The sequence below is a fragment of the Eublepharis macularius genome, chromosome 12 (genome assembly GCF_028583425.1).
Source record: "Eublepharis macularius isolate TG4126 chromosome 12, MPM_Emac_v1.0, whole genome shotgun sequence".
NCBI lineage: Eukaryota > Metazoa > Chordata > Lepidosauria > Squamata > Eublepharidae > Eublepharis > Eublepharis macularius.
Genome location: NC_072801.1, coordinates 23,436,797 through 23,463,563, shown reverse-complemented (window position 1 = coordinate 23,463,563; position 26,767 = coordinate 23,436,797). Strand labels below are relative to the sequence as shown.

Here is a 26,767-nt window from a genome sequence, read left to right as displayed (position 1 = left end):
TGGCCCATCTGTGGGTCACACACAGAGAACTCCTGGCTTTGTCTACTCCCTTTTTAAAACCAACTAAGCCATGGAGGAGGGCAGGGTCTATTCATGGATGACGGGAACCTCTATGGGCCAGAGAAAATATACCAGCCAGGGTTCAAAAATACAGAAGCATCAGTGCCTCCAAGTTCTGCATGGACGTGTTGCAGTGAATAGAGTGTTGGACTAGGATCTGGGAGACCCAGGTTCGAATCCCCATTCTGCCAAGGAAGCTTGCTGGCTGACCTTTGGCCAGTCACATTCGCTCCGCCTAACCTACCTCACAGGGTTGTTGTGAGGATGAAATGGAGAAGGAAAGAATGATGTAAACTATTTTGGGACATCAGGAGGGGAAAAGGTGTATAGCTGATGTGACTAAATGGCTGTTGATGGAAACAGGATGCTTGACAGTTCTTGTTCTAACCTAGCAGGCTAGTTTTATTGTCTTTAAGTAGCCATTTGCACAGCAGCCCAAATAAACCAGTTTGGCCCGAGCTTGTTAGGGCTTGAGAGCTAAGCAGGGTCAGCCATGGTTATTATTTGGATGGGAGACCTCCAGAAAAGACCAGGTGGCTATGCAGAGGAAGGCAATGACAAACCACCCCTGTTCATCCCTTGCCTTGAGCATCCCACGGATGGGGTCACCGTGAGTTGGTTGGGCACATTAAATTAAAAGCCGTTTTCTCCTCCTGAATTAGATGAAATAAAGGTGATCCCTCCATTGTTTGCAAAGCAGATGACTTGATTATTACCGTGGGAATGTATGCACATCCTCTCTGTCTCTTATGCATGCATACCCAGCCATGCACACCTTTGTCAGATGTGATAGCACCAGCCGTTTCTGCCCCCTTGATTATGTCCCAAGACGTCCTTACAGTGGGTCATTGACAAATTGTGACTGCTAGAACCTTTGGAACCCTACCAAACCACTTGGTTGCCCAGGTGACCAAAAGACTTGTTGAAATGGAACTTGGCTGTGGCCAGAGTGGTGCTTCGTGGGTCTGCAAACCTTGAAACAGGTGCTATTTCGACACAGACAGGTTAGACACAGAGCGAGCTTCCAGTGCAGCATTCAAGGTTAAATAAGCCCACCATTGCTGTGCTCCAAGGGGATGAGAAAGGAAGCCAAGGAGTTAAATTTATATACGTTAACATACTTTGTCGGGCTGGCCTGGAGCCCTTGTAAAAGGGCTTTTTCAGGAAGCCTGTGGTGAGCCAAAGAGGGAAGTGGAGCAGGGCAGAGAGTGCACAGCATAAAACTTGGCGGGTGGGTCTGTGAGCTTCTGTGCTGTGATCAGGACCTAAATAAGGTTTAGATAGACGGTCAGCGGTCTCTCTCAGGAATCTGTCTAGGAACCCTTCATTGGTGGAACTGGGTGGTTGACAGACAGCTTCAAAAGGGGGTCTCTTGTGCTGGAAATGTTTTTATAGATGTGACATGCAGGGACGGTCTTAGTGATTCTGGGATCATGGGCAAAAGGCCAGGATGGCGTACCAGAATCATTGGCACCCCTCTGAGGCCCTCTCATGCCTCTGCCTTGGCCACCAAAGGCTCAAGAAAGGGGTGGACTTTGCCCCATGCAGGGCTGGCCGCTGCCAGAGTGCTGGAGAGGGTGGGTTGGCAGGCATGTGTGACAACAACCAATCACACACAGTGATCACTGAGCTGGCAGCTCCTGCTGAAACCTCAGAGGGGGCAGGTATGTATAGTCACCCCTTACTCTTCTTCCTCATTCCCGCTCTGTCGGGGGAGGGGCCAAGCCATGAATGGTCAAGACCCAGCCCAAGGCCTAGGGCAGCTGCTGCCGCTGCTCCATGGTGATGTTGATGTTGAATGGGAGAGGGAGACAGGGTATTAGTTGGGTCACTATCCAACAGTGAACCACTGGCTTTATTTCTGTTTTTTTTTTCCTTGCACAGAATGCTACACGGGATCAGCCTTGAGCAGAGGGTCAAGCTAGACACGCAGGTTCCCCAGGTCCGACTCAAGTTCCCTGCAGCCACACAGCAGCTTTCAGGAATTGCTGTTAAAAAGTAAAGGAGAACCCAAACAGCCTCGGGGGGGGGGGAGCTCTTCTGTTCTCCCCACACAATTTCCTGTGTCAAAATAGCAGGGAGGAACCCCCCCCCTGTTTTTACAGCTCCAAGTGCACAGAATACTCCACGTGGAGCTCAGAAACATTCTGAGGCTGTTTGGGCTCGCCTTTATTATTTAGCAGCAATTCCCCAAATCTGCTGTGTGCCTGCAGGGAACTCAAATTGGGTCTGGGAAATCTCCCAGAGATTTGTCCCATGCCCATCGACTGCTGGTGATCAGTAGAAAGTGGTAAACCACCCCCTCGCTGCCAGCAATCGCCCTCCACTGGCAGACAACCTGGGAAAGCATGTGCTGGGTGGACTCCTGGTAGGACATGACAGTGTCACTGTCCAAAGTGACATCATTGCACCAGCCACAGGCGTGCTCCTGCGCTTTGCTGGGGCCAATTTTGGCCCCAAATAGGCTGAATTGGCTCTGTGTGAAGCACAGGGGCACACCCGTGGCTGGTGTGATGATGTCATTTCCTGGAAGTGTCATCATTATGCCTCGCTGGGAGCCCATGCACGCAAAGCATGCGCACAAAAAGATAACTCCCAATTAGTCCCAGGTCCACCCCACCCACTGGGAGGGTATAGGGACCTGGGAACCCTAAACCCAGACCCAACTCTTTAAAAACTTGTACATTTAGCTTGACCCTGATTTAGCAAGAGGCTTATTGTATCTGTAGGCAAGAATGCTGTTTGTTGCTGCAGCATTTGCTTTGAATCTGAAGGACCTGGAAGGATTTTTGATCAGGAAAATTAGGAGGCTTTGCTTTTTTGTCTGGGGAGACCGTAGTCATATCTTGCTGATCTTTTGTCTCTATGGATTTGTTTTAAAATGCTGCATGTAGCAACTTTCTGTCCTTTCCACTTGAAGGGTTGATCCTCCCCTTTGATGTACGATGCTTGCTATGAATAATTCTTTATACATTAATTTGATACAGCTATATACTTACAGTTAAGTGCGTCTGAGACAAGTCTCTGTCAATGAAATCAATAGAGTTTATTTGCAGGTAAATAGATTTAGGATCTGGTTGGAGTTCATTAGAGCCCAGACAAAACCTGCAACTGAAATAATGTTTGAGAATCTCAGATTCTCATTGTAGGAGTACAATTGCTTCCGCTTTAACCCGGGTCATCACAGCTAACTCTGGAAAACTGATGTGGTATGAGCAGGGAGGGCCACAGAACCCCCAAGCTCTGTCCTAGTTGTTAAAGCCTTGATTTCTTTCAGTTGCAAGTTTGAACCAGACTGATCTGTCTTTATAAAAGTCGTATTCTTTATGTGTGGTGACTTGAATCAAAAGGCCATGGTTTCCGTTGCTCTTGGGTGTAACCTAGGATTGCTATCCTCCTGCTGGGGCCTAAAAATTTCCTGGAATTACAAGGGTTTTTCAAACTACAGGAAGAAATGGCTGGTGGGGAGAAAGGCCTGAGGAACATGCCTGGGAGGCAAAAAACCTCCTGAGCCAGCACCCGTAGGGTTGTCAGGTCCCTTCGGTCTCTCAGCGGGAGACCAGGATGCTGGTTCCTACCTGCATGTGTGCCCTCGCTCCTGGCTGGTGTGATGACTTCACTTCTGGGAAGTGCCATCATCACACAAGTCAAAGGGTGGCTGGGAGCGCTCCTGCGCTCGCCCAAGGCCTGAATTGGGACCCTGTGGGCCCTGATTCAGGTGAAACAAGCCCGCTGTGGGGCGCGGGAGCACGCTACGCTGCATGGGGATGCGCCGCACCACCCGGGGGGGGGTGCCGCCAGGGGGTGCACACCCTCACTGGCCAGGTAAGTGGGGGCGGGGGTGGGGGGGAGCACGGGACTCCTGCCCCCACTGGGGGAATGGGAACCCTAAGCACACAACTGCTGCGCTCTGTGGGAGCGTGCAAACGCTTTGTGCACACGCGAAAAGATCTTACAAGCAAGTTCCAGGTCTCCCCCCCCCCCCCCCCGCAGGAGGTAAGCCTACTCACCGAGTTCCCTTCTCTTTCCAAGCCCTGTCCTGTCCGGGTCCACCTCCAAACCTCCAGGAATTTTCCAATCCTGAGCTGGCAACCCAAGCCTTGAATGACTTTAGGTGGAATATGTGCCGCTGGATGGAGTGTGGAATTACAGTTTCTACTAGTTCAGCAGTTGCACAGGTGATAAATTTGGGCCCGTAAGATTCCACCTGACCGTAGTGAGGCTCATACGGTAGACTGACTCTGCCTGTTTGAGCAGTTCAGTGCCCAAGGGAAGGCCAAACTCTACCCTCGGACTGGTTGCACCTGCTTCAAAGTTTGCTTCCATTCCATATTCGGATTGCGTCTTGTAATGACTTTCCATCCTTTGCTGCCTTATACCCCTTTACCCTTTCTCTGGTTTTGCTGGAGAATGATGCAATCTGAGCAAAAAAATTTCCCTCCTGGATCAGATTTCAACATCTAAACAATATGATAGTTACCCTAGCTTACTGGCACAATTGGTGGGCCAGTTTTATTTCTTTTCAAATTTCTTTTTTAAAAATTGTATGTTCATGGAAAGGAACTTGATTTATTTTTAATCCTGGCCACTGAGAGCTGAGCTACAAGTGATGGACACTTGAATGGCAAGTGAACAGACTCACGTGTATTCCTCCCTGTTCACTTGCGCTCCACTACATGATCAAGTGGAGCGCAAGTGGAGCACAAGTGAACAGGGAGGAATACACGTGAGTCCGTTCACTTGCCATTCAAGTGTCATTCATTACTTGTAGCTTGGCCCTAAGAGAGGAAACAGAAACCAAATGAGGATTCCAGTCTGGCCTTAACTTGTTTTGGGAGTATGCCAGCTTTTAATAGAAAACTAATAATTCGTGGCTGATTATGGATCACACATCTGATTACCGTCCCCCCTCCTATTCTTTTTTTTACAGACTGCTACGGGAGCAGTGGATCAGAGCCAAATATGAAAGACAAGAATTCATTTACATTGAGAAGCAAGAACCTTATTCTGCAGGTAGTGTGGGAATTATGATTAATTTTTCTGTGTACCTGAATCTTCCCTGCTCAGAGTAGTGACAAGGAAAAAAATTAATCTGTATTTAAGCAAGGAGTTTTCAATAAGTGGAAAGTATGTAAATTTGGGAGGTGCCTTGATCTGATTAAAAGACTTGAAGTCGTTCCACATGAAGAATTTTTTTCCCCAAGAAGTGAAAGAAGTCTCCCACATGTCTTATCTACAAGTTAGAAGCTTTTTTTCATACAGCATATTCAATCTGGTAATGTAGCATATGAACTGACACCATTTGAAGAGTTTATAATGACATCAAACAAGAAGATATGGTCCAACCCATGGCCACTGATACCATTTAAAAGAAGAATTTGGCCGTTTAAAAATGCTATAAGGGGATTGGACCTGTGGTGTAGCGGGACCAGGAGATCTTGTTTCCTTCTGCATATCTTTTCAAATGCCTGTAGGCTTTTTGGCAGTAGAAAAGGTGTGGAGGGGGATGACCATGCAAGATCACTTTTAAAAAAGTGTCCGCGGCCAGGGATTTGACCTGTGGGTGCTGTAACATCTAGTTTGGCTCTCGTTCTCAATATGCTACACCAAATCACAGTTCTTTAAAAGATGACTGAATCAAGATTTGACCTTCTGATTGTTGTTTCCATCATTGACATTCTAGATTCAACCCAAATGGGGAATATGTGCCGTGAGTGTCACCCCTATGCTTCTAAACATAAATACGGAAGCAGAATACATCATGCTTGTTTTACTTAATTTATGCAGGTTGCTTTTGTTTTTTTAAAAAAATATTTTATTTTAAATTTCCAAATTCAATATACAACGTTAACAAACAACTGCAAATGAACAGTCAACCATATTCATATATATCATTGTTTCTAATGATTCTATACATAGTTTTGTACTAAAAGAAAGAAGAGAGATGGTGATTGATAAACCAGTTTGCTAATTCAAAGAAAACTAAAGCTTTATAAACTTAGTAGCCATTTCTTCAGTCTTGTGCGATGAAGAATAAATGTTTAGGGGGTTGTTGATTAGTAATAGTTATAAATTCAATAAATGGTAACCATTTTGCTATAAAGTCAGTTTCTTTTGGGTAGTGTTCATTTTGATATGATCTATCACATATTTTTTCCTGAATGTAGTAATCCCATACTTTCTCTAGCCATTTGTCTGTTGAGGGTACCTTCTTTGATTTCCAGTTTAAAGCTATCAGATTCTTAGCTACAACTAAGAGGTTACTGATTAATTCTCTTCAGGTTGCTTTTGTTGGTGCAGAATTTTAATTTATTTTTTTTAAGTATATTATGATAGCATCATCTGCTCCCTACCCAAGGTGGCTAATTTGACTCATTTAGGTTGGATGAATGTGTGTGTACACCTGTCCTGCATTTTGGTTTCTGTACTGTTTCAAGAACCTGTTTGATTAGAGGTGACCATGGCACAAAAGAAATATGTGTTTGTTGATTCCAATAGATGCAATGCGTCTCTCAACATTACTTATTTATTATTTATTTTAAATAATTATATCCTCCTTTTCCAGTGTGCATTGAGAGCAGCTCATGACAATGACACAAGAAAACTAAATGCAATTAGGACACTAAGGGGAAAAAATAAAAATAAATTAATGGAATGGAATAGAAATATTAATTAATAAAATAGAATATAAATATAATATACTGCTAGAAAGGTTAAAAGAGCACCAGGCAAAAATCTCAAAAGGAGTGGTAGAAAAGGATCATTTTACAGAAAAGTTATAGAAAATGTAAAGTATGTCTTAGATAGGGTTACCAGGTCCCCTTACCCTCTGGGTGGGAGCCAGGAAACCTGGCACGTACGTTTATTGAAATCTTTGCACGAGCATTCAGGGTGCATGAGCGCACTCCTGGGCCACATGATGATGTCACTTCTGGAAAGTGACATCATTACGCGGGCCACTTGACACCCCTGGGAGTGCTCCTGCACTCCGCAGCAGGCAGAATTGGTGGTGTGACGGGCCCCGGGAGGTGCGTTCCCCTGCCTTTTCCCCCGCCGGCCAGGTAAATGGGGGCGAGAGGAGGAGAGTGAGAGTGGGGGATCCCCAGCCCCCAGAGGGGGACTGGCAACCCTAGTCTTAGGGCTGCCAAGTCTGGGTTGAGAAATGTCTGGAGATTTGGGGGTGGAGCTTGAGGAAGATGGAATTTGGGGAAAGCAGGGATGTGATACCATGGAGCTCACCACAGCAAAGCTGCTGTGTTCTTCAGAGGAACTGGTCTCTATAGCCTGGATAGGGTTGCCAGCCATTGGCTGGAAATCAGTGGGAGAGGGAGGGATGGGTATGGGGATGCAGGAGGGAACCATTGAGTTTTGTCTGAATCCTAGCGCATCAGATTAACATCATGTTGGCAATGTGATGTCACTCCTGAGTATTTGCTGGAAGTGACATTGCACCAGTGATGTGACGATGATGTTTTAGGCTCCACCCCCTCACTGGTCTGCAGAGGGCCAGTGGATGATACAGAGGAAGGCTGGGAGTGGGAGACCTGGTTTCCCGAAATCTGTTGTAATTGAGTTGTAATTCCTGGAGAACTCCAAGTGCCTGGAGGTTGGCAAGTCTAGTCTGTCTTCATCCGTGAGGTAACTTCTCAATTAAATCCCCATTTTAGACGGAGGCCTTTTTAAAAAATGGGTTCCATATACGAACCCCAGCTCATACACTTACCAGGAACTGGCACTGAAACAGCATGCTGGAGTGGTGGGATGCCCCTTCCTTCCCCAACAAGCTCATGTATAAGTTGGGATTTCCATGGAACCAGCCAGTTGAACAAAGCCCTTTTCACATGATCAATCACCTTAATGGGGAAGGGGGTCAACCAAATGACGGCCATCAGTGTTCACATGGAATCACGTTTCACGGCCTCCATCGCTTTTCATGTAGAATCACTTTTCGTGGCCTCCATTACCATTCATGTGGAATCTCTGCACACGTGGAAGACTCAGCTCATAAGAGGACAGGTTTGCACTGCTCCATGGTGCTGCTGGCTCTGACATATGACCCAGCACTGAGGCGACAGCACTCACGTTTTTAGGCAATAGCACTTCTCACCAGATTTCTCTGTTCCATCCGCCTTTTCAAAGTGAACATTTCTTTCCGTGCCCTCTTTTCTTGGTACATCTGTCTGCTTTCAGTCCACTGAAGGGATGGTAAATTGCCAATTTCTGAGTGTGGAGCCTTTTCCCTGACTAATAGAGACATCAACATTCATTTTCAGGCGCTTGTTGAGCAATTTCATTCCATCTTCCAGAACATTTCTTTGCTAGTCTAATAATCTTTGTGAGTAGCTGCATTAAAAAAGGGGGAAAAAAGAATGTCATTTTCCCACTGGTTTTTCAAGCTGTTTAAGAAGTTTTATTTATTTGGTGAAACCTGCCATGTCATTTTGTGGCTGTCAACCCTTTGGGGATAGTCTGTCAAGCATTTGCAAAAGCTGAAGAAAATCTGTGCTAGCTTGACGGACGGTGGGACCTCAGCAGGAGCCGTGGGAGTGAAACATCTCTGGCCAGGGCTTTGGTGCCGAAACAGCAATGCCTATGGAGGTCTGAAGAGAGAACCTGTACTGTTGTCTCAGGGGGGAGAGAGCAAGAGGCAGAGTATTTCTGGGGACCTCTTTGAAAACAGAGGCTCAGAAGGACATTGGACAGCTGTCATAAATTCTCAGTTCCAATTCAGTCGGGCAGCAACAGCAGCATTCTCCAGGGCAACCTCTGACTGGTGGGGGGAGCATATTCTCAGCACCTCAGATTTGATTTGTTGCATTAGCTCACCAGCAGAGGACAGAGGATGTTAGAGGTGCTGAGAGAATACAGGGAGGATGAGACAAACACACGGTCCTTGTAGCTTCTTGACAATTAATGGTTTCATTATTACTGAGGTGGGCAACCTTTTTGGCTGAGTGCCAGAGAAGAAAAAGCACCTGCTTGCATAGATGTTGCAGTGCCAGAAAACTAAATGGGGAGGAAGATGAATGTTGGGCAGCAAGCCGAGCCCCTTTAACACTGGCAGCAGCCCAAAGGTACCTGGATGATGGTTCTAGAGGTTCAGCAGGTGATAACAAGCACCAGATTTGCTTAGCACTGTCTTAGCTGCCAGCATCTTGTGGGCTTGCCTTGGTTATCTGGTTGGGGAACTAGTCATGTGTATTGACCAAAAACAGTCTCGCGGGCTTCAGTTTGGTAAGCGTGCCAGCGATTGCCTACCCCTGTATAATAACATAAGCTGTTGTAGGCTAGAGTCTGCTTCATCAGGTGGATGAAACGTGCTTTCAGATCTTTGTTATATACACCACACAGGCATAAGAAGAACATTGTCAGTGGTAGAGACAAAGGCAACGGAACGATCAAGGTGGTGACATTTCTCTGCAAAGCTCTTACGTAAACAAGGTAACTGCACAGCTGCAAGAACAAGCAACACGTCTTACACAGGTTGGACACTAGTCGGCTTCCCTCAAGTTTTGATGGGAAATGTAGGCATCCAGGTTTTACAGCTTGGCTCTCCATTACAGCTGCAAGACCAGGATGCCTACATTTCCCATCAAAACTTGAGGGAAGCCGACTAGTGTCCAACCTGTGTAAGACGTCACTTTTCGTTTGGCTCTCAGGAAGCTAAGTTCACTTCTGTAGCATGAGAGGAAACCAGCATCGTGACTGAGGCTTCGCTGGATAGTATCAAACTTTCTGATAAATTCTCAATCAGCAATTTCACGCAGCATAAGAAAAAAAAGTGATGCGTGGTTGTGGCTTGGCTGGCCAGGTGTTACTGTGGCATGTCACTAATCACTGTTAGAAACAGGATGCTTTACTAATGGGACTATTGTTCTGATTCCAACCAGGGATGTTCTTATAAGAGCCTCCATGTGATAACAGGATCCCAAACGGATGAGGTCATGTTTCAGGCCTGGGACATCGTACTGCCTTGCTGTACGTCAGAGCAATTTTGCACCTTTGACAGCACACTGTAGTGTGGTGCTATACTGGTTTCATAAATCTCTTCCTCTTTCTGGCAGCTGATGAAAGAGTCTCCAAGATACAGTACTAGGTTCCTAGAGGATCCAGTTTCTAGCAAAACCATTCTAGTGAACCACCTCTCCCATTATATTTTTAGTTTAGTATAAAGATTTCTATCCCTCCTTTCAACAAAACCGGTTTTCAGGAGTGACTTGCAAAGGATTCAGTGTCTAAAACAGTAGAACAATACTTACCATGCATTCTGCTTAAGATTGCAATGTTTAATTTTTTACAAAAGGAAATAGTATTTAGTAAAACCCAAACCCGTTGCCATCTCTGAGTCCTTTCAGGCTAACAGATAATACATTTAATTTTTTTTTAAAAATAACAATAATATAGACATAACTTTTGTATTTCTTTTTTACAACAATATATACATTATTTTTGTATATGATTTTTATGTGTAAATTAAAAATATGCATCAAATATCTTAAAATGGAAACCAAACAAAAACAGCAATAGTCTTAAGAAAGATGGTTTAAAAGTGTCAAAAATTACCTGGGTGGGCAGCATGCATTTCAAGATTCTTTTGCATGGCTGGGAGGAACGTTGCGCTAGTAGACAGATGCCATTTTCTTTGACTACTGGCCTAGTTCAGTTCTCCTTGCCTCTGAGTCAACTTGAGGTCTTCTGAATCTGAATGGTTTCAATGACTGGAGGAGTGTTTTTGTTTAAACAGAGCAAACCCTGATAGTTTCATTTCTCTCAGAGCACAAAAATTAATGGATGTATTTAGCCTCATTGATTCTGGTGTGAGGGAAACAGGTTCAAAGTAGATTAGTAACGAAGTGATTAAATGCTTCAGTAAGCGGCTATTGGCCCCAAAGTTATAGCTCCTCCCCCATCCGCGTGAGCTGTTTTAATTTTGAAATGAGGTATCAAAACCAAAATGCACCAGCTGAGCCTTAGAAAGCCCAGCATTTTTTGAAATATAAGCTGTTTAAAATATTAAGGACAGTAACAAGATAATTATTATATCCCCACTGCAGGTTATTGAGGGACTTTTCAGTTCTCCTTGAGTGGAGGAGAGTAAACTGTTCCCAGACCGAGAGCTATCATAGTATAGTGATTTGAGCAATGGACTTGAGTTGGAGAGAGATGAGTTCGAATCTGTAACTGGGCTATCAAAGTTAGTGAGTACAGCAGCACTGTCCTATGCAGAATTATTCCAGTGTAAGGCCATATATTTCAATGGATATAGGCTGGAGTAATTCTGCATGAAATTCTGCAATGTTAATACATGTATATTATTTGATTAGAATCTTTTAATCCATTAAAAAGATGCCCCTGTTAATTGGATATCCCATTTTAAAATAATGTTATTTTAAATATAAAATTGCAAATGGCAGAGGAGGAAATGTATTTATTTAAATATGACACCTTCCATAGTGCATATAAGCATTGGGGTTTATCCTGTTTCCTCCATGGGAACATCATTTCCATTTGCAGAAAACAGAGCTCTCATTTCTTCTACTTCTCCCCTCCCATTGCAGACCTCTACTTTCCCACTTATAATGAGAATCTCTTGGCTCCCAGGAGCAAGGTTTTTATGGGAGGAGAGATATTTCATAGACTGCAATGGAGGGAGAAACAGGAAACTCCCATTCTACAAAGTCTGTGGAAAGGGTTGCCAGCTCCTGGTTGGGAAATTCCTGGAGATTTCGGGAGTAGAGCCTGGGGAGGGGAGAGACTTCAGCTAGCTATAATGCCATAGAGCCCACCTTCCAAGGCAGCCACTTTCTCCAGGGAAACTAATCTCTGTCACCTGGAGATCAGTTGTAATTCCGGGAGATCTCCAGCCACCACCTGGAGGCTGAACAACAAGACCGGGGGTACACAAATCATGAAATTAATTATGTATATTTTTCTTCATTTTCAAATTTTTGAAGTGCAAAGTGCAAAAGTGCTATAGTGAATTAACACATGATTAATCATACAGTATAAATACACAATTACAAAAATACAAAGTCCATTCGTTATAAGCATAACATTGTCAATCTTCACTGTCCGGAGTTCATTCAAAACTTTAAAGTGCAAATGCCAATACGATAAAGGAAGCCGGTAGATAGGGAGTTGTGCAAGATGTTATTCATTCATGGTCCAAAAATTCACGGACCGTGAATACCTTTTTGCAAGCGGTAGGAGAGTGTGTTTTGTGCCTGTAATGGACCCATGTCTGGTCTGAATATCTTTATGCCCAGGATGAAGTGAGTTCTTACTCACGAAACGGGTTAATAACAATTGCCTACACATTCCCGTCAGCGTTTTTTAAGCATTTATTCTAGTTTTTGGACCGTGAATGAATAACATCTTGCACAACTCCCTATCTACCGGCTTCCTTTATCGTATTGGCATTTGCACTTTAAAGTTTTGAATGAACTCCGGACAGTGAAGATTGACAATTTTATGCTTATAATGAATGGACTTTGTATTTTTGTAATTGTGTATTTATACTGTATGATTAATCATGTGTTAATTCACTATAGCACTTTTGCACTTTGCACTTCAAAAATTTGAAAATGAAGAAAAATATACATAATTAATTTCATGATTTGTGTACCCCCGGTCTTGTTGTTCTTCCTCGGTTTGGTTCTGGGGTTGCCCCTTGTCTTTTTACCACCTGGAGGCTGGCAACCCTATCTGTGAATGATTGGATTACCCCCCCCCCCCGAGTCTAAAATCAAGGAGAATATGCTTTTTTTTGCTACAAATCTCTGTGCACATGTTGACTTAATCAGTAAAAGTTCATGCAATTTGTAATCAACTAAGGCTACAATCCTGTGCACAATAGGGAGTCCCATTAAAGCATCGTGGCAGCCACTTCTGAGTATACATGCTGTATGGTGTTGTAGGATTTATTTTATCAAGCAATCACCCAAATTTATAAGACTTTTGTGGCCTTTTTGGGGGGGGGGTGTTCGTAGCTATTTTCTACAGATGGTGTCTTTTGCTAGCATGGTGTTGATCCTTTAATGTTGTTGCTGCATGTGTATTAAAATAATCAGTCAAATGAGCTGAGCTTGAAATAATAGATTATTTTATAGTGACTCAGTGGAAACACCTTCTGAGAAATTGTCTTTGTTGTGTTTTTAATTCTGATGGTGGCAGCATTTTTAACCATTTGGAAGTGCTAGCCAGAGATCTCTTGGCTGGTGGCAGCTGCTAAGCTGCGCAACTATGTGTAGTTTTTTTGTGTTTTTTTGCTGTGGCATTTCAATGGAGTGGGCACAGCAGCAAAAACATACTGAATGTATTCAGTCCTTTATCAGATGATGGGGGAACAATCAGAGTGTGGGGAATAACAGTACATAGAACTCATTGTACCATAGGTGAATGCTATCAGGAAATCATTCCCTATGGGAAAAACAGTGCCTCTTTCTTCCTTTGCCTTTCTTCAGCTTTGTATTACTTTTTCCCAGGGGTCACTTCGTACAAAAAGAGCTGGAGGAACTCATTAGCATAACTCATTAGTATATGCCACGCCCTTGCCATCATCAGAAGTGTGTCATTAGCACAACTGATTTGCATATGCCACACCCCCTGACATCACCTATCCTGGCTGTTTTGGACCCAATCCTGGCCATTCAGGGACGAAACTGGGCCCAAAATGGCAAAAAGGGGCTGAAAATGGCCGCAAAGGGGCCCAAAATGGTCAGGATCGGGCCGCTGCTGAGTGGGAGAGTGATCCATCACTCGTAAGAGGCCCGATCTGGGCTGTTTTGGCCCCAATCCAGGCTGAAACAGGCCCAAAATGGCCGAGAGTTAGGTGGGTGGGGCCACCTGACATGTGACCTCTTTGGGGAACTGCCGGAACTGCATTCCTGTGCGTGCCCCCTCGAAATGAGCCCTGCTTTTTTCACATTTTGGGGGGCCTCATCCTCCTTCCAATGAGCCTGAGGGTCATTTAATTGGAATGGATTGCATTACGTTATCCTCACTACCCTGTTGAGATAAGTTAGGTTGCAGTGGGCCCAAGGTATGGACCAAGCAGGCTTCCGTAGGTGAAGTGATTCCGCAAGGAGGGTGCCAACGCTGAAAACGCTGTTCTTTGTACCCCTCCCCACACCTAAACTCAGAAGATAGGAACCTCTCTTGATGATTTCAAAGTTCACATACATGAGTTGGTGTTCCTTTCTATAAAGGAACTTTGTTAAAGGCATCTTTTTGTTGATGCTTACCAGCTTAACCCCCTGGTTGTCATCTCAAACCACTCTTGTAAATGAATGTGTAGAAATTACTAGTTTTCAAGATTCTAATAGCGTGCCTTTTCATGTATACCTTGTGAGTCCTTTCTGCCTGCAATCCTAGCCAGGGAAAAAGTATGTGAGAAGGAAGATAATTGGACCCATCCGACTACCATAATGTGCTTGTATAGATATCCAGTGTGCCCATATTTGTAATACCCCATACAAGTTTTGGCACCCAGTCTCAAAAAGGATATTGCAGATCTGCAAAATGCTCAATAAAAGAGCCAGCAGCAATGAATGAGTGTGCATTTGTGCGCGTGCGTCAGATCATCCTTCTCCCTAGGGTTGCCAACTCTGGGTTAGGAAATTCCTGGAGATGTTGGAGGTGGAGCCTGCAATTTAAAAATTGCAGCCAAGTCACAGAAAGAAAGGGCTCCCGTGCTGCAGACTGCGCCTCAGCTGTGGAAATCAAGCCTGGAGTTTTATTCTTATCACTGCAGATGATCAGACAAAGATACTGTTTGCAAGCTTTTGCAAAATGGGGCACTTGTAGAACAAGGGATGCGATGTGCCCTCTTCTCTCTTGACTCGGAGTGATAGGAATTTTAACATCACAGCCATTTGTGACAGTGTGAATCTGGTGTATGTGTGACTGAGTATAACTTTTCATTTGTTTTTAATATGATTATGTGGCTGCGTGTGCTTATTTTGAGACTATATTTCTCTGAGGTTTTGCTTGTCAAACAACAAAGAAAGCAGCTCCCCCAAACCTCCATACTTAAGTAGGGTTGCCATCTCTGGGATGGGAAATTCCTGGAGATTAGGGGTGAAGACCTTAGTGGGATACGATGCCACAGAGTCTGCCTTCCAAAGCAGCCATTTCCTCCAAGGGAACTGATCTTTTGTTGGCTGGAGATCAGTTGTAATTCTGGGAGGTCTCCAGGCCCTACCTGGAGTCTGGCAAACTCCAACTGGGAGATCTTAAAAAGCAGCAGATTTCTGTACAGGAGGAGATGTTCCTTGCTCCTGCATTATGTAATGGTTGTTGTCAAAATGACATATTTAATTCGGCAAGCTTTGCCAGGCATCTGAAAGTTTTATTGCTGTTGCAGATAATCATGTGTGTTTTAGATAAGCAACAATTTCTGCTTTTTAACTGCGGTGGTTTTGCCTAGATAAACGATAAGCGTGGAAAAGGGAACACAAGATGCCAGCCTCTGCCTGCCCTGTGTCCTGCACCAAGCAATTTCCCCCTTCTCTGCCTCCTCAGCAAACACACCTTACAGGGCTTGGCACACAGGAGCAGCCCTGCTTTACTACAGAAGCTGCTCTGGCCCCTCCTCAGCCATGTTGGGTTCCAAGGAACATGCCGGGCCTTCCTGCGAGGATCTGAGCAGCCTTTTTATCCCTAAAGCCACCATGTGGGGTAGCTTAGATAGAAAACTTGGATGCTTTGTGCATGTGAACCTGCATATATCCAAACCCCAGCATTGCGAAGCACTGTCTTTCTGATTTCCTTGCCTGTGTTTAAGCTGCTCCCACGTTGGTTTTTATCTTCTTGGGCACAACAGCATCATGGTTAACGAGAGCTCAGGCTTGAGAACAAGGTCTTGCCCAGTACCTGTTTAGCCTGGAGATGATGCAAGGACTGAATGGAGACCTTTTGTATTTTGCGCCCGTGTAATTGTTCGTGGATGCCAAAGATGCCTGATGCCCTTCTTGTTGGCTGCGGGCAACCTGTGTAAAATGAACTGCTTTCATGCCTGGGCTTTAATCTTCCATTCCGAGGACAGCTTGAACAATAATATTGTTGTCAACAAAGAGGCGAGCCTGGAACTGGAAGTGGTCCAGCAGGGCACATGGCAGCGGTTGTTGTTGGGGTCTCGGGTGAGGGAGCACACAACCACCTTTCACAGGGCAGGGCCCAGCAAAGAATCTCTGGCATTTATGGGCTTCTCACTGCCTTCTTCTGACTTGCTGTACAGGCCTTTGTTCTGTTTCTTGGCTGTACAAAGCTGGGCAAGGCCATGGGGGCTCTGTCGGTTCTTTGTTCCAAAGGGACAAAGACACGAACAAGGGAAAACTTGTGAGGGAATATTGAGCAGCAATTGAAGGAGTGGTCAAGCGGAGCACAAGCGAACAGGGAGGAATACACGGGAGTCTGTTCACTTGCCATTCAAGTGTCATTCGTCACTTGTAGCTTGGCTCTTAGACCAAGAAAGAACCTGGACTTTGAAAAAAAAATGTATGCGAACATTTTTACTTGGTGTACCCCAAAGACAAAAATTAGGGACAATGGAAGTATATACACCTCTTTGCAGTTGAGTAGAAACCCAAGGAAGGTGGGAAGCAGTGAAGTTCTCACAGTCACTTGTCAGGACAGTGTTGCACATGTGCAGTGCAGGACTTCACTGCCTGATACGTGGCCATCTGTTTTCACCCTACATGGAAAGTGTACTGAGTAGGCACGGATGAGAAAAATGCGCCCAAACAGAATCTTCCCACTTCTTTCATAGTAGGCAAATAAAAGCAATTTTGTTCAGGCAGGTAATATTTTTTTTCTTTGTAAGGCTGCCCGAGTGCTTCCATGTTCCACCGCGATGTAATTTTATAGGCCTATGTCTTTATCACCAAACATTAGCTGTTTTGATGTGTCCCTTTCGGACAGGAAAAGTGTGGATAGGGAGTTGAGCAATAACTAAAATTTATATAGATGCAAGAGGGAGAAACTGCTGATGGTATAAAAATGTGTGCCTAGGCGCTGCTGAATGCAGACAAGCCTCTCAGGCTTCACTTTAAATATATATCCCCTTTACATCCCTTTTCTTGTTTAACAGCACATTTTTATTAGGGTGTGGGGAGCTGAAAGAATCGGTACCCTCAGAAATTAGCACCAGGCACTGAAATTTCCCATCTGGCCTCTGTAGGAGCGATAATGCATCACTCGCGGCAAGTCATAGGCTTCTTTTACTGGCGGCAGGGGAGCTGGGGAGAGAGTGACATCACCCTGCCTTGCAGGGGAAATGACTAATTGAGAGAAGCTGCAGGGGTTCTGGGCAGCAGGGAGATGCATGCCGTGCCCAGCGCTCATTTTCCCAGAAGGCTGTCTGGGAGGCTGCTAAACACGTTCTTGTCTAATATTAGCGAATCTGGGCATGCAAATAAAAAAACTAGCTAATTTATTGTGCCGTATAAACCTTCGCAAATTTGCATTTACATTGTTTATTGCTAAATTTGCTATTACATTGTTTATTGGAATGTCCTGAAATTGACTGTACTAATGCACGTTGTGTAATCCGCCTTGAGTCTCGGTGAAAAAGGTGGACTATAAATTACGAAAATAAAAATAATTTTAAAAAGCAAGCCAGAGCCCAATGAAATCAGGCTTTCTTCAGGCCTCTGTTTACCTTGCCCATTGCTTCGAGCCCCTTGGAAGAAGGAAGAGCTAAAAATGTCATCAGGAGAACATTTATATTGCCTTACACCTGAACAAAAGCAAGGGCCAGGGAGGGATAGTTATTTTAATATTTGCTTGCAGGCAGGGCTTTTTTTCTGGGGAAAAAGGTGGTGGAACTCAGTGGTGGAACTCAGGACTAGAGATGGGCACGAACTGAAAAAAACCCTGAACCATGTGGTTCGTGGTTCGTCAAATTTCACGAACCACGAACTTTCAGGAACCTGCCCCTGGTTCGTGAACTGGCTCATTTGGTTCATGAAAACATCACATCCGGGTCAGAAAACCATCCCTTCTGGGTCAGCAGAAGGTCACTTCTGGGCCAGCAGAAGTTCACTTCCAAGTCAGCAGAAGGTCTGCAGGAAGTCCATCCCCTGTTGCCTAGGAAACTGATTGATTGGCACAAGGCTGTCTGCAGTGATGAACCAAATGAACCAGCCTAAAAGTTCGTGGTGGTTCATCAGAAATGGGATCTGATGAACTGTGCTTAATTTTGGTTTGTGCCCATCTCTACTCAGGACCGCACAATGACATCGCTGGCGCGGAAGGCAATCTAAACTCCCCTCTGTCTGGAGATCAGGGGGCGGGGCCACCAGCCATGTGACCATTTTCTAGAGGTGCCGGAACTCCGTTCCACCGTGTTCCAGCTGAAACAAAGCCCTGCTTGCAGGCACTGTACCCATCAGATCCCTAGACATGCACTTCCAAAAGTCCAGTCTCTCCCATTTTAAGGCTGTACAAATCTTGATTCTAACATTCTATTCTATTTGGTTTGGTGGCAGAAAGGCTAAAAGCAAGCCAGTGAGGTGTAAAGGTTAGAGTGGCAGATTAGGATGTAGTAGGAGACTCTAGTCTCTCTCTGTCATTCTAAGCATGCACACTAGTCACTGAAGGAATTAATTTAATTTATTATATTTCTTGGCCGCCTTTCCCACAAGCGGGCTCAGGGCAGGTTGTAACATTATGTAATACAATGAATTAAAACAACAATATACAATAAAAGATAAAATACACAATTTCATAGTTCCGATACAAAAGTTAAAACCATCATCTAAAATGCAGCATGAGATGGCTGACCATAATATATCCCACACATCAGGATCATGGAGGTTGGACAGGGAGGTCACCAGAATGTAAAGCTGGTGCAGAAGCTGCAGCAGAGAGGCCAACTGGGCAATTTGCCCATGCCTCAACCACCACCGTAAGCCTGGTGGAACATCTCTGTCTTACAGGCTTGGCAGAACTGTAACAAATTCCGCACAGTCATAGTCTCGATGGAGATAGAGTTCCACCAGACTGGAGCCAGAGCCAAAAAGGCCATGACCCTGGTTGAGGCTAGGTGAACATTCTTGGGACCAGAGATCACCAGAAGGTATTTGTCGGAAGAACAAAGTGCCCTCTGGGGAACATACGGTGAGAGACGGTCTCGCAGGTATGTTGATCTCAGTCCGTTAAGGGCTTTAAACATCATAGCCAGTACCTTAAACTTGACCCAGAACTCAACTGGGAGCCAGTGCAGCTGTCACAAAACAGGTCGACTATGTATTGTAACTGGAGTCCCAGTAAGGATGTGTGCCGCCATATTCTGGACCAGCTGCAACTTCTGGATCAGTCTCAAGGGCAGCCCTGTGTAGAGCGAGTTGCAGTAATCTAATCTGGAGATGACCATTGCTTGGATCACCGTAGCTAGGTTGCCAGTTGAGAGGTAGGGAACAAGCTGCCTGATCTGATGAAGATAGAAGAATGCAGATCTGGCAACCGCTGTGACCTCCTCACCGTCAGCCTAGGTGCCAGTGGTGCCCCATCTAGGGCTGGTAGCTGTCTTCCCAAACCCATCAACCCTTGATCCAGGTACAGGACCTCCGTCTTTGTAGGGTTCGACTTCAGTTGACTGTGCTTTATCCATCCAGTCACAGCTGCCAAGGCCCTGGCCAGGGTATCCAGCACAGCATCTGGCTGACCATCTAACAAAAGATATAACTGGGTGTCATCTGCATACTGATGACACCCCAAACCAAAACTCTGAGCCAGTTGGGTGAGGGGGTGCATATAAACGTTAAACAGCATTGGGGAGAGTATTGCCCCTTGAGGGACACTGCATCCCAATGGGTAGCATGGTGACAACTGCTCCCCGAGCGCCACCCTCTGTCCCCGATCGTGGAGAAAAGAGGCCAGCCATTGCAAGGCCATCCCACGTATCCCCACATCAGTGAGGCAGGGGGTCAACAGCTCGTAGTTGACCATATCGAACGCTGCTGTGAGATCTAACACCAGCAGCACCGACCCACCTCGATCGAGATAGATGGTGTTGCTTTGGCCAGTTTAGCAAAGTTTTCATTTGTTGATGGGAATGTTGAGTCTGAGGCCTCACAAGGATTTTCTCCACAATGTAGCAGTTCACAATGTGGAAGGCGGGGGAACTGAGGTCTTGCAGTATGTCTGCATTATGCTTTGGTCTAGCAGTTTGTTGTTATTGCCTCACCCACACTCATTGTTTTGGAGGCCTCAATAAAACATACTCTTCTTTTGTATTTTGAGTGGACCGATTCAAACGCAATGTCTGCCTTATTATCGGTAGCCTCTAGTGCTCAAATTAGCAGATTAACTGCACAGTACTATACAGAGTTAAGCCCGTTGACCTGAGCGGGCTTAGAAGGCTGTAACTCTGGTAAGGGCTGCGCTGTTAGTTGAGCCGCATAGGCCGCTGTCCGCTTCTCAGCAAAAAGACAGAACTGCACATCATATAAAGTCCAGGGAAGTAGGTCAACCTTTAAGTGCAGCTGAGCCAGAATGGGTTTCATTGTTACGGATAACAAAATGTCAGCTTTCTTGACTATACGTGCAGAGGAAAGACATCTGGCGGAGATGCTAATGAGAGAAATTGTGTGAAGCATCCAAAAGAGAGGGCGAACTCTTCACAGCCTCCCCTTGCTTCCTTCCGCCCCCTGTGCACGCACAGTCAGTCAACTCTGTCCCACTTTTTCACCTTGAAATCACTGATTTGGCAGATCATGTCTACCCTAGCAGTTTCTTCCATTGACTGCGGAGAGACCAAGACAGAAAATTTACATTATTTAATAAACCATATTCTGTACTGGAAGAGGGAGAATTCTAGCCTGTCAGCAGTTTCAGATTTCTTGGTTCAAAGCTAAAGAGGTTTGTTTTAGAGTTCTCAAAGCACAATTGAAGTCTTATCTAGGGGAGTAGGAGAGTATTAATGAGACCTTTGCTAACTTGCCCATGCCTCCCCCCACCCCACTCAGTCTGAGTGGGTTTATGCCCCAAGATTGACATCTGGAATGTAAGCAAGATCCAGGGCTTTTTTTCTGGGGAAAGAGGTGGTGGAACTCAGTGGTGGAACTCAGGACTGCACAATGACGTCACTTTGGGTCAGCTGGAACAAGGGGGGAGTTTTAAAAAGTTTAAATCGCCCTCAGTGAAAATGGTCACATGGCTGGTGGCCCCGCCTTCTGATCTCCAGACAGAGGGGAGTTTAGATTGCGGAGGGCAATCTAAACTCCCCTCTGTCTGGAGATGAGGGGGCGGGGCCACCAGCCATGTGACCATTTTCAAGAGGTGCTGGAACTCCGTTCCACTACGTTCCGGCTGAAAAAAAGCCCTGGCAAGATCCAATTTGCAGCTCATGCTTCTCACACCTGTATTTAATATTCATATCTTAGCAGAGTCTTTGTTTTAAAATATAATAGGCCTCAAGGGCAGTGGTGTACGTTAGAAGCAAGAAGCAAGTAACTGGCCCAAGGTCACCTAGTTCAGCAGAGATTTGAACCTCAATTTGCCTGATCCTAGTTTGATGTACACTACTCTGGGCAGGAGCTTGTGATACTGTGGCTTAAATAAAGTTCATACATGCTGATACGGCTTCTGCAGTTATCTAAGAGCCTAGGTGAAATCCCCACCACATCTAATTAAAGAAGCATAGATTGGATCAGGCAATATTTTTTTGGGAGAAAAGGCAGTATGATAGCTGTTGCCATTGCTGTGCTGTGTGTACACGTTTCTTTCATTCTGTTGTCATCCTGGGTCAAATAGATCTTGCAGGCTGGAGAGCACTGTACAACTGCCAAACCTATTGTGATCAGTGTAAATAGTGGGATGAGTGAACATGCTGTGTGGTTGGTGTCTCTCACACTGTTTTCAGTTATGGGAAAACTCATCTTCCACCTGCTGTTAATGGGTCAGAGTGGTAAGCTGCAGTACTGCAGCCCAAGTTCTGCTCATGAGTTCGATCCTGGCAGAAGCCGGGTTCAGGTAGCCGGCTCAAGGATGACTCAGCCTTTCATCCTTCCAAGGTAGGTAAAATGGGTACCCAGTTTCCTGGGAGTAAAGTGTAGATGACTGGGGAAGGCAATGGCAAACCACCCTGTAACAAAAGTCTGCCAAGAAAAAGTTGTGATGCGACATCCTCCCATGGGTCAGTAATGACTTGGTGCTTGCACAGGGGGACTACCTTTACCTTTTTTAAAAATCCCATGCTCCAAACTTGATGTTTTAAATTCAATCTGCATGGGTACAGGAGAAATGCAAACCATTTCAAAAGAGGAGCGACCTCAGGCATTTTGCTGAGCCTTGTCTTATGAGTTTATCTAGAAAGAACACATTTGTTTTCCTACTATATTTCACTGTATTGATTTTTAGCACCTGAGTGGCAAACGTTGTCCATTTTTCTTTTCAAAATGTTCTTTTGGCTGTGAAACAGGGTGGTTTTTCCCCCCTCCCTCAGAAGAGCTTGCTATTTGTTACAGATCTCTGCATCATTTTCTTCTTTCTTTCTTCTTTCTTGCCTGCCTCCAATCCCAAAAGGTCAGCTTAAACCAGCCTATCATCTAAAAAACCCCTGTTGATACATGCACCGTGGATTTTGACATGATTTGAGAGCTAGAATAGCTGCTAGGTGCCTTTTGAGAAGTGGTTTAAAGCTATGATCGCACATGCATTCTTCTTTTTGAGGGCAAGTCGGCCTCAGCACACATACTAGGCAGAAAAGCCCACTGAATTCAAACAGATGTACTTCAATTTAGGATTGCTCTGTGCGAAAATGAAGCATGTGCCCAAACTTCTCCCACTAAAGTTAGAGGGACCGGACGTCGCTTCTGTTTGGCTGGATTTGGGCCTCTTGTTATTCCCCTTCTCTTGGACTTGTTGATTTGAGCGAGAGGTTGATACCGTGAATGATAATAACATTGACCTTTGGAAAAATCTGGGTATCGGTTTTCTTTGCCTGCTTGGCTTTCTAGCTATTTGACCATCAATTGCCTCTGATTGAATCAATCATTTGCTGTGCACGTGGGGTTAATTGGGTATTGTGGAAACCATCAATTTAATTTCCTCTTCACCCGGAACAGTGTGATTCTGACTACCAAGGCAATAATTGGGCTACGTAGTAAAAGGTAAAGGTAGTCCCCTGTGCAAGCACCGAGTCATTGCAGACCCACAGAGGGACGTTGCGTCATGACATTTTGTTGGTAGACTTTTTGTTATGGGGTGCCTTCCCCAGTCATCTACACATTGCCCCCAGGAAACGGGGTACTCATTTTACCGACCTCGGAAGGATGGAAGGCTGAGTCAACCCTGAGCAGGCTACCTGAACACAGCTTCCGCCGGGATCGAACTCAGGTCGTGAGCAGAGCTTGGGCTACAGTACTGCCGCTTACCACTCTGTGCCGCGGGGGTGGGGGGGAGGGCTATGTAGTAGCTGATGGGAAAAAAACCATATTGCAAACCAGGGTCTTCAGGAGAATGAATTTGCTGGCTTAGCCAACAGTAAGCAAGGAACATAGACATTTAGATATGATTGAAACTCAGTTTTTTTTCCCCTGTATGTTTGTGTGAAATTATTTGTCAAAACAGTTGAGCAGTTAGAACTCCAGTGTGTCTTGAAGGGGGGTTTTGATCAGTAACTTCACAAGTTTTACCTTGCCATGTGGCTGTGCCCAGCATGGCTTTCAGCATTGATGGAGTGGATGTCTGCACAGGGCCACAGAAGGTACTTCTTCACACTGTGAGATTGGTTTGTGGGATTCACTTCATGCGAGGGATGGCAGCTGGTTTAAAAGGGGGAAGAGAGGCAGAACTTCCAGCTCTATAGACACCTACTGGCAACAACAGCCAAATGTATCAGGGGGGCTTTTTTTCAGCAGGAATGTGGGGGAACGGTGTTCCGGAACCTCTTGAAAATGGTCACATGGCTGGTGGCCCCGCCCCCTGATCTCCAGACAGGGGGGAGCTTAGATTGCCCTCCGTGCCACCGAGTGGCGCGGAGAGCAATCTAAATTCCCCTCTGTCTGGAGATCAGGGGGCGGGGCCACCAGCCATGTGACCCTTTTCTCCGAGGGCAACCCACTGAGTTCCACCACCTCTTTTCCCAGAAAAAAAAGCCCTGAAATGTATTATTTACACACTGGTAATCAGAATGATGGTTTCAAGCAGAAGCATGCTGGGATTTTGACATCTTCCCATCCTATGCCTCCTTGCTCTGAAGGAAGCTTACTTCAAATTCAGTGTGCATAGGTTTGCATTCCCTCAAAAGAAAACACCATCCCCTTCTCGGCAAGATCTTTCTTTGCAACCAGCTGCAAAACTCAGGTTTCTGTTTCCTGCTACAGCTCCATTCACATTGCCATCCTAAGCAGAGTTAAGTCAGTGGGCTTAGAAGGGTGTAACTCTGCTTAGAATGGCGCTGCCATTCTTCTAAATCTTTACCCCAGGTGGCCACCATAGCAGGGGGGGGGGTGCTCCAGTACCTAGTAGCCACCAGCCAGCAAAGCCCACTTGTCCCTTGCCTAGCGATCGGTACCCACGAAGTAAACATCCTTAGATCTTAACTATCTTTTAAAAGCTCAGTGAGAATACTGTCTTCGCATTTGATCGGCAGCTCCTTCTGCTGTCTCACAGCACAATACAGCATAGGCAGGATGGGAAGAATGTTCTAGTTCTGCCCCACAAGTAAAATGCTGCCTTTTTTTCTTGCGTTTAGAGAAGCTGGCAACCGTTTGCCAGCTGTCTCTTTCTGTACCCACCAGACGTCCTTGACTGGTTGCAAAACGCTACTTAATTCTACACCCACTCCATACGTGGGAGATCACAAGGAAGCTAATGAGTTTCTCCTATTGAGGAGGCTGGCAGAAAACAGACAGGTGCACAGGTGATGCCTGGAGGATCTGGTTGACGGGGAGGGGGGAAAGCACGGTTTCACAGCAGACAGTTTCTCCTCCTGGGTTCTGGCATTTTGTTGTTGGACAGTTCGCTCCCTTGAATAATGAAATGTTAACCCATGAGCACTGCACTGGCTCTCCCAGCATGCTGATGGAGGATTAAGAAAGCTCTTAGCAAAGAACCGTCTGCTCCATGCGCTGATGCTCTTCGTCCTTAAAGGGTGGCGCGTAGACACGGATGCTGCTCCTGGGCAGGGTGGTGGATAGTGGTTTCTTTCCACACATCTGCCCTGACCACGGATCAAGAACCGGGGCGGGGGGGCGGGTCTGGTGTTAATAGTGAAGGGACGAAAGCCTGCACAGTGTAGGGGCTGAAGTGTTGTTGGGCCTGCGAGTCCCAGACCTGAACTCCCACTTGCATGGAAACTTCCTGGGCATGAATGAATGGATGGATGAATGGATGAATATGTGACAACAGCTAAATTAACTTCTTATATGCATAACAGGACAATTTCAGGGAAAATGGAAAATCTTTTTTGACTACGTGGCTGGAACAGAAGGGTTTTTTAAAATAGGCTGAATATAACATGCCGAGTATAACAAAAATAAGTGAGGGGATGGAGAGGAGAAATATTATGCCGTTTTAATAATCTGCTACACATTCTGTTTTTGAGATTGTTCATTCTTTAACGTTACTTTTTGTTATATTATGTAGTTTTAATACTATGTTACATATTTTGTTTTCGATGTTATGTTTACTGTCTAATGTTACTTTCTGTTGTATGGTCTGCTATTGATATTTTGTCTACAGTCCGATGCTATTTTTTGTTTTAATAAAATAATTTAAAAAGGGAAAAGCGTACTGGGTGGTGCTGGGCCAGTTGCTCTCTCTCAGCCTCACAGGGTTGTTGTTTTGAGGGTAAAATGGAAGAGGGGAGAATGACGTGCGTTGTCCTAAGCTCCTTGGAGGAAAGGAAAAGGCGAAGTAAATAAATATGACAACTCCTCCTGGTGTGTTTCCCCTCGGATCTGTTGCTGTAGTCACACCTCCCCCCCCAGTTTCTGAGTTGCTTCTAGTACTGGAACCAAGGGCAGGGGAAAGAGAGGGGGGAGGGTTTGGTACCTATATTTGCTTATGCCCCTTTACTGTTACTGAACACATGTGTGAGCTTTCTCTGTGGATCAAGATCTAGGGGAGTTAGCCGTGTTAGTCTGTAGTAGCAAAACAGGAAAGAGTCCAGTAGCACCTTTAAGACTAACCAACTTTACTGTAGCATAAGCTTTTGAGAACCACAGCTCTTTGTCAGATGCAACTTTACTGTAGCATAAGCTTTTGAGAACCACAGCTCTCTTCGTCAGATGCATCTGACGAAGAGAGCTGTGGTTCTCAAAAGTTTATGCTACAGTAAAGTTGGTTAGTCTTAAAGGTGCTACTGGACTCTTTCCTGTTCTGTGAATCAAGCAGCCCTATCACGTTTGACTTGGCCTTGAAAGCAGTAAGAGGGGTGTGGGGGACATGGTGCTTCCTCAGAGATTCTGGAGCCTTCGATACTACATTGCCTGGGCCCAAACCAGTTCTCTTCAAAATTACTGTGCTGAGGAAGAGACGGATTGGCTCATAGCCCTTTTGGCCTCAGATGAGGGAAGGAAACGCTGCTGGCTCCCTCGCTGGCCGTGGAGAGTCTCCAAACTCCTTCCTTCTCCTTCATGCCTTTTCATAGATGGTTCCTTAGTCATGCCTAGTTCTGCTTGCTGCTTCCACTGTGTCTCTCCTACCCTCTCAACACTACTACCCTTTCCTCCCTCCTCGCCCATCCAACATCTAGGGG

The 26,767-nt window shown here is 45.4% G+C and overlaps 1 protein-coding gene across 1 annotated transcript in view; it reads left to right on the top strand.

The window, feature by feature from the left end:
- ADAP1 (ArfGAP with dual PH domains 1) overlaps window positions 1-26,767 on the top strand; it is a 70,914-nt gene that overhangs the window by 19,645 nt on the left and 24,502 nt on the right. Inside the window, exon 4 of the mRNA XM_054993056.1 lies at window positions 4,991-5,073. Coding sequence (XP_054849031.1) covers window positions 4,991-5,073 — 83 coding nt within the window. The remainder of the gene's footprint in view (window positions 1-4,990; window positions 5,074-26,767) is intronic.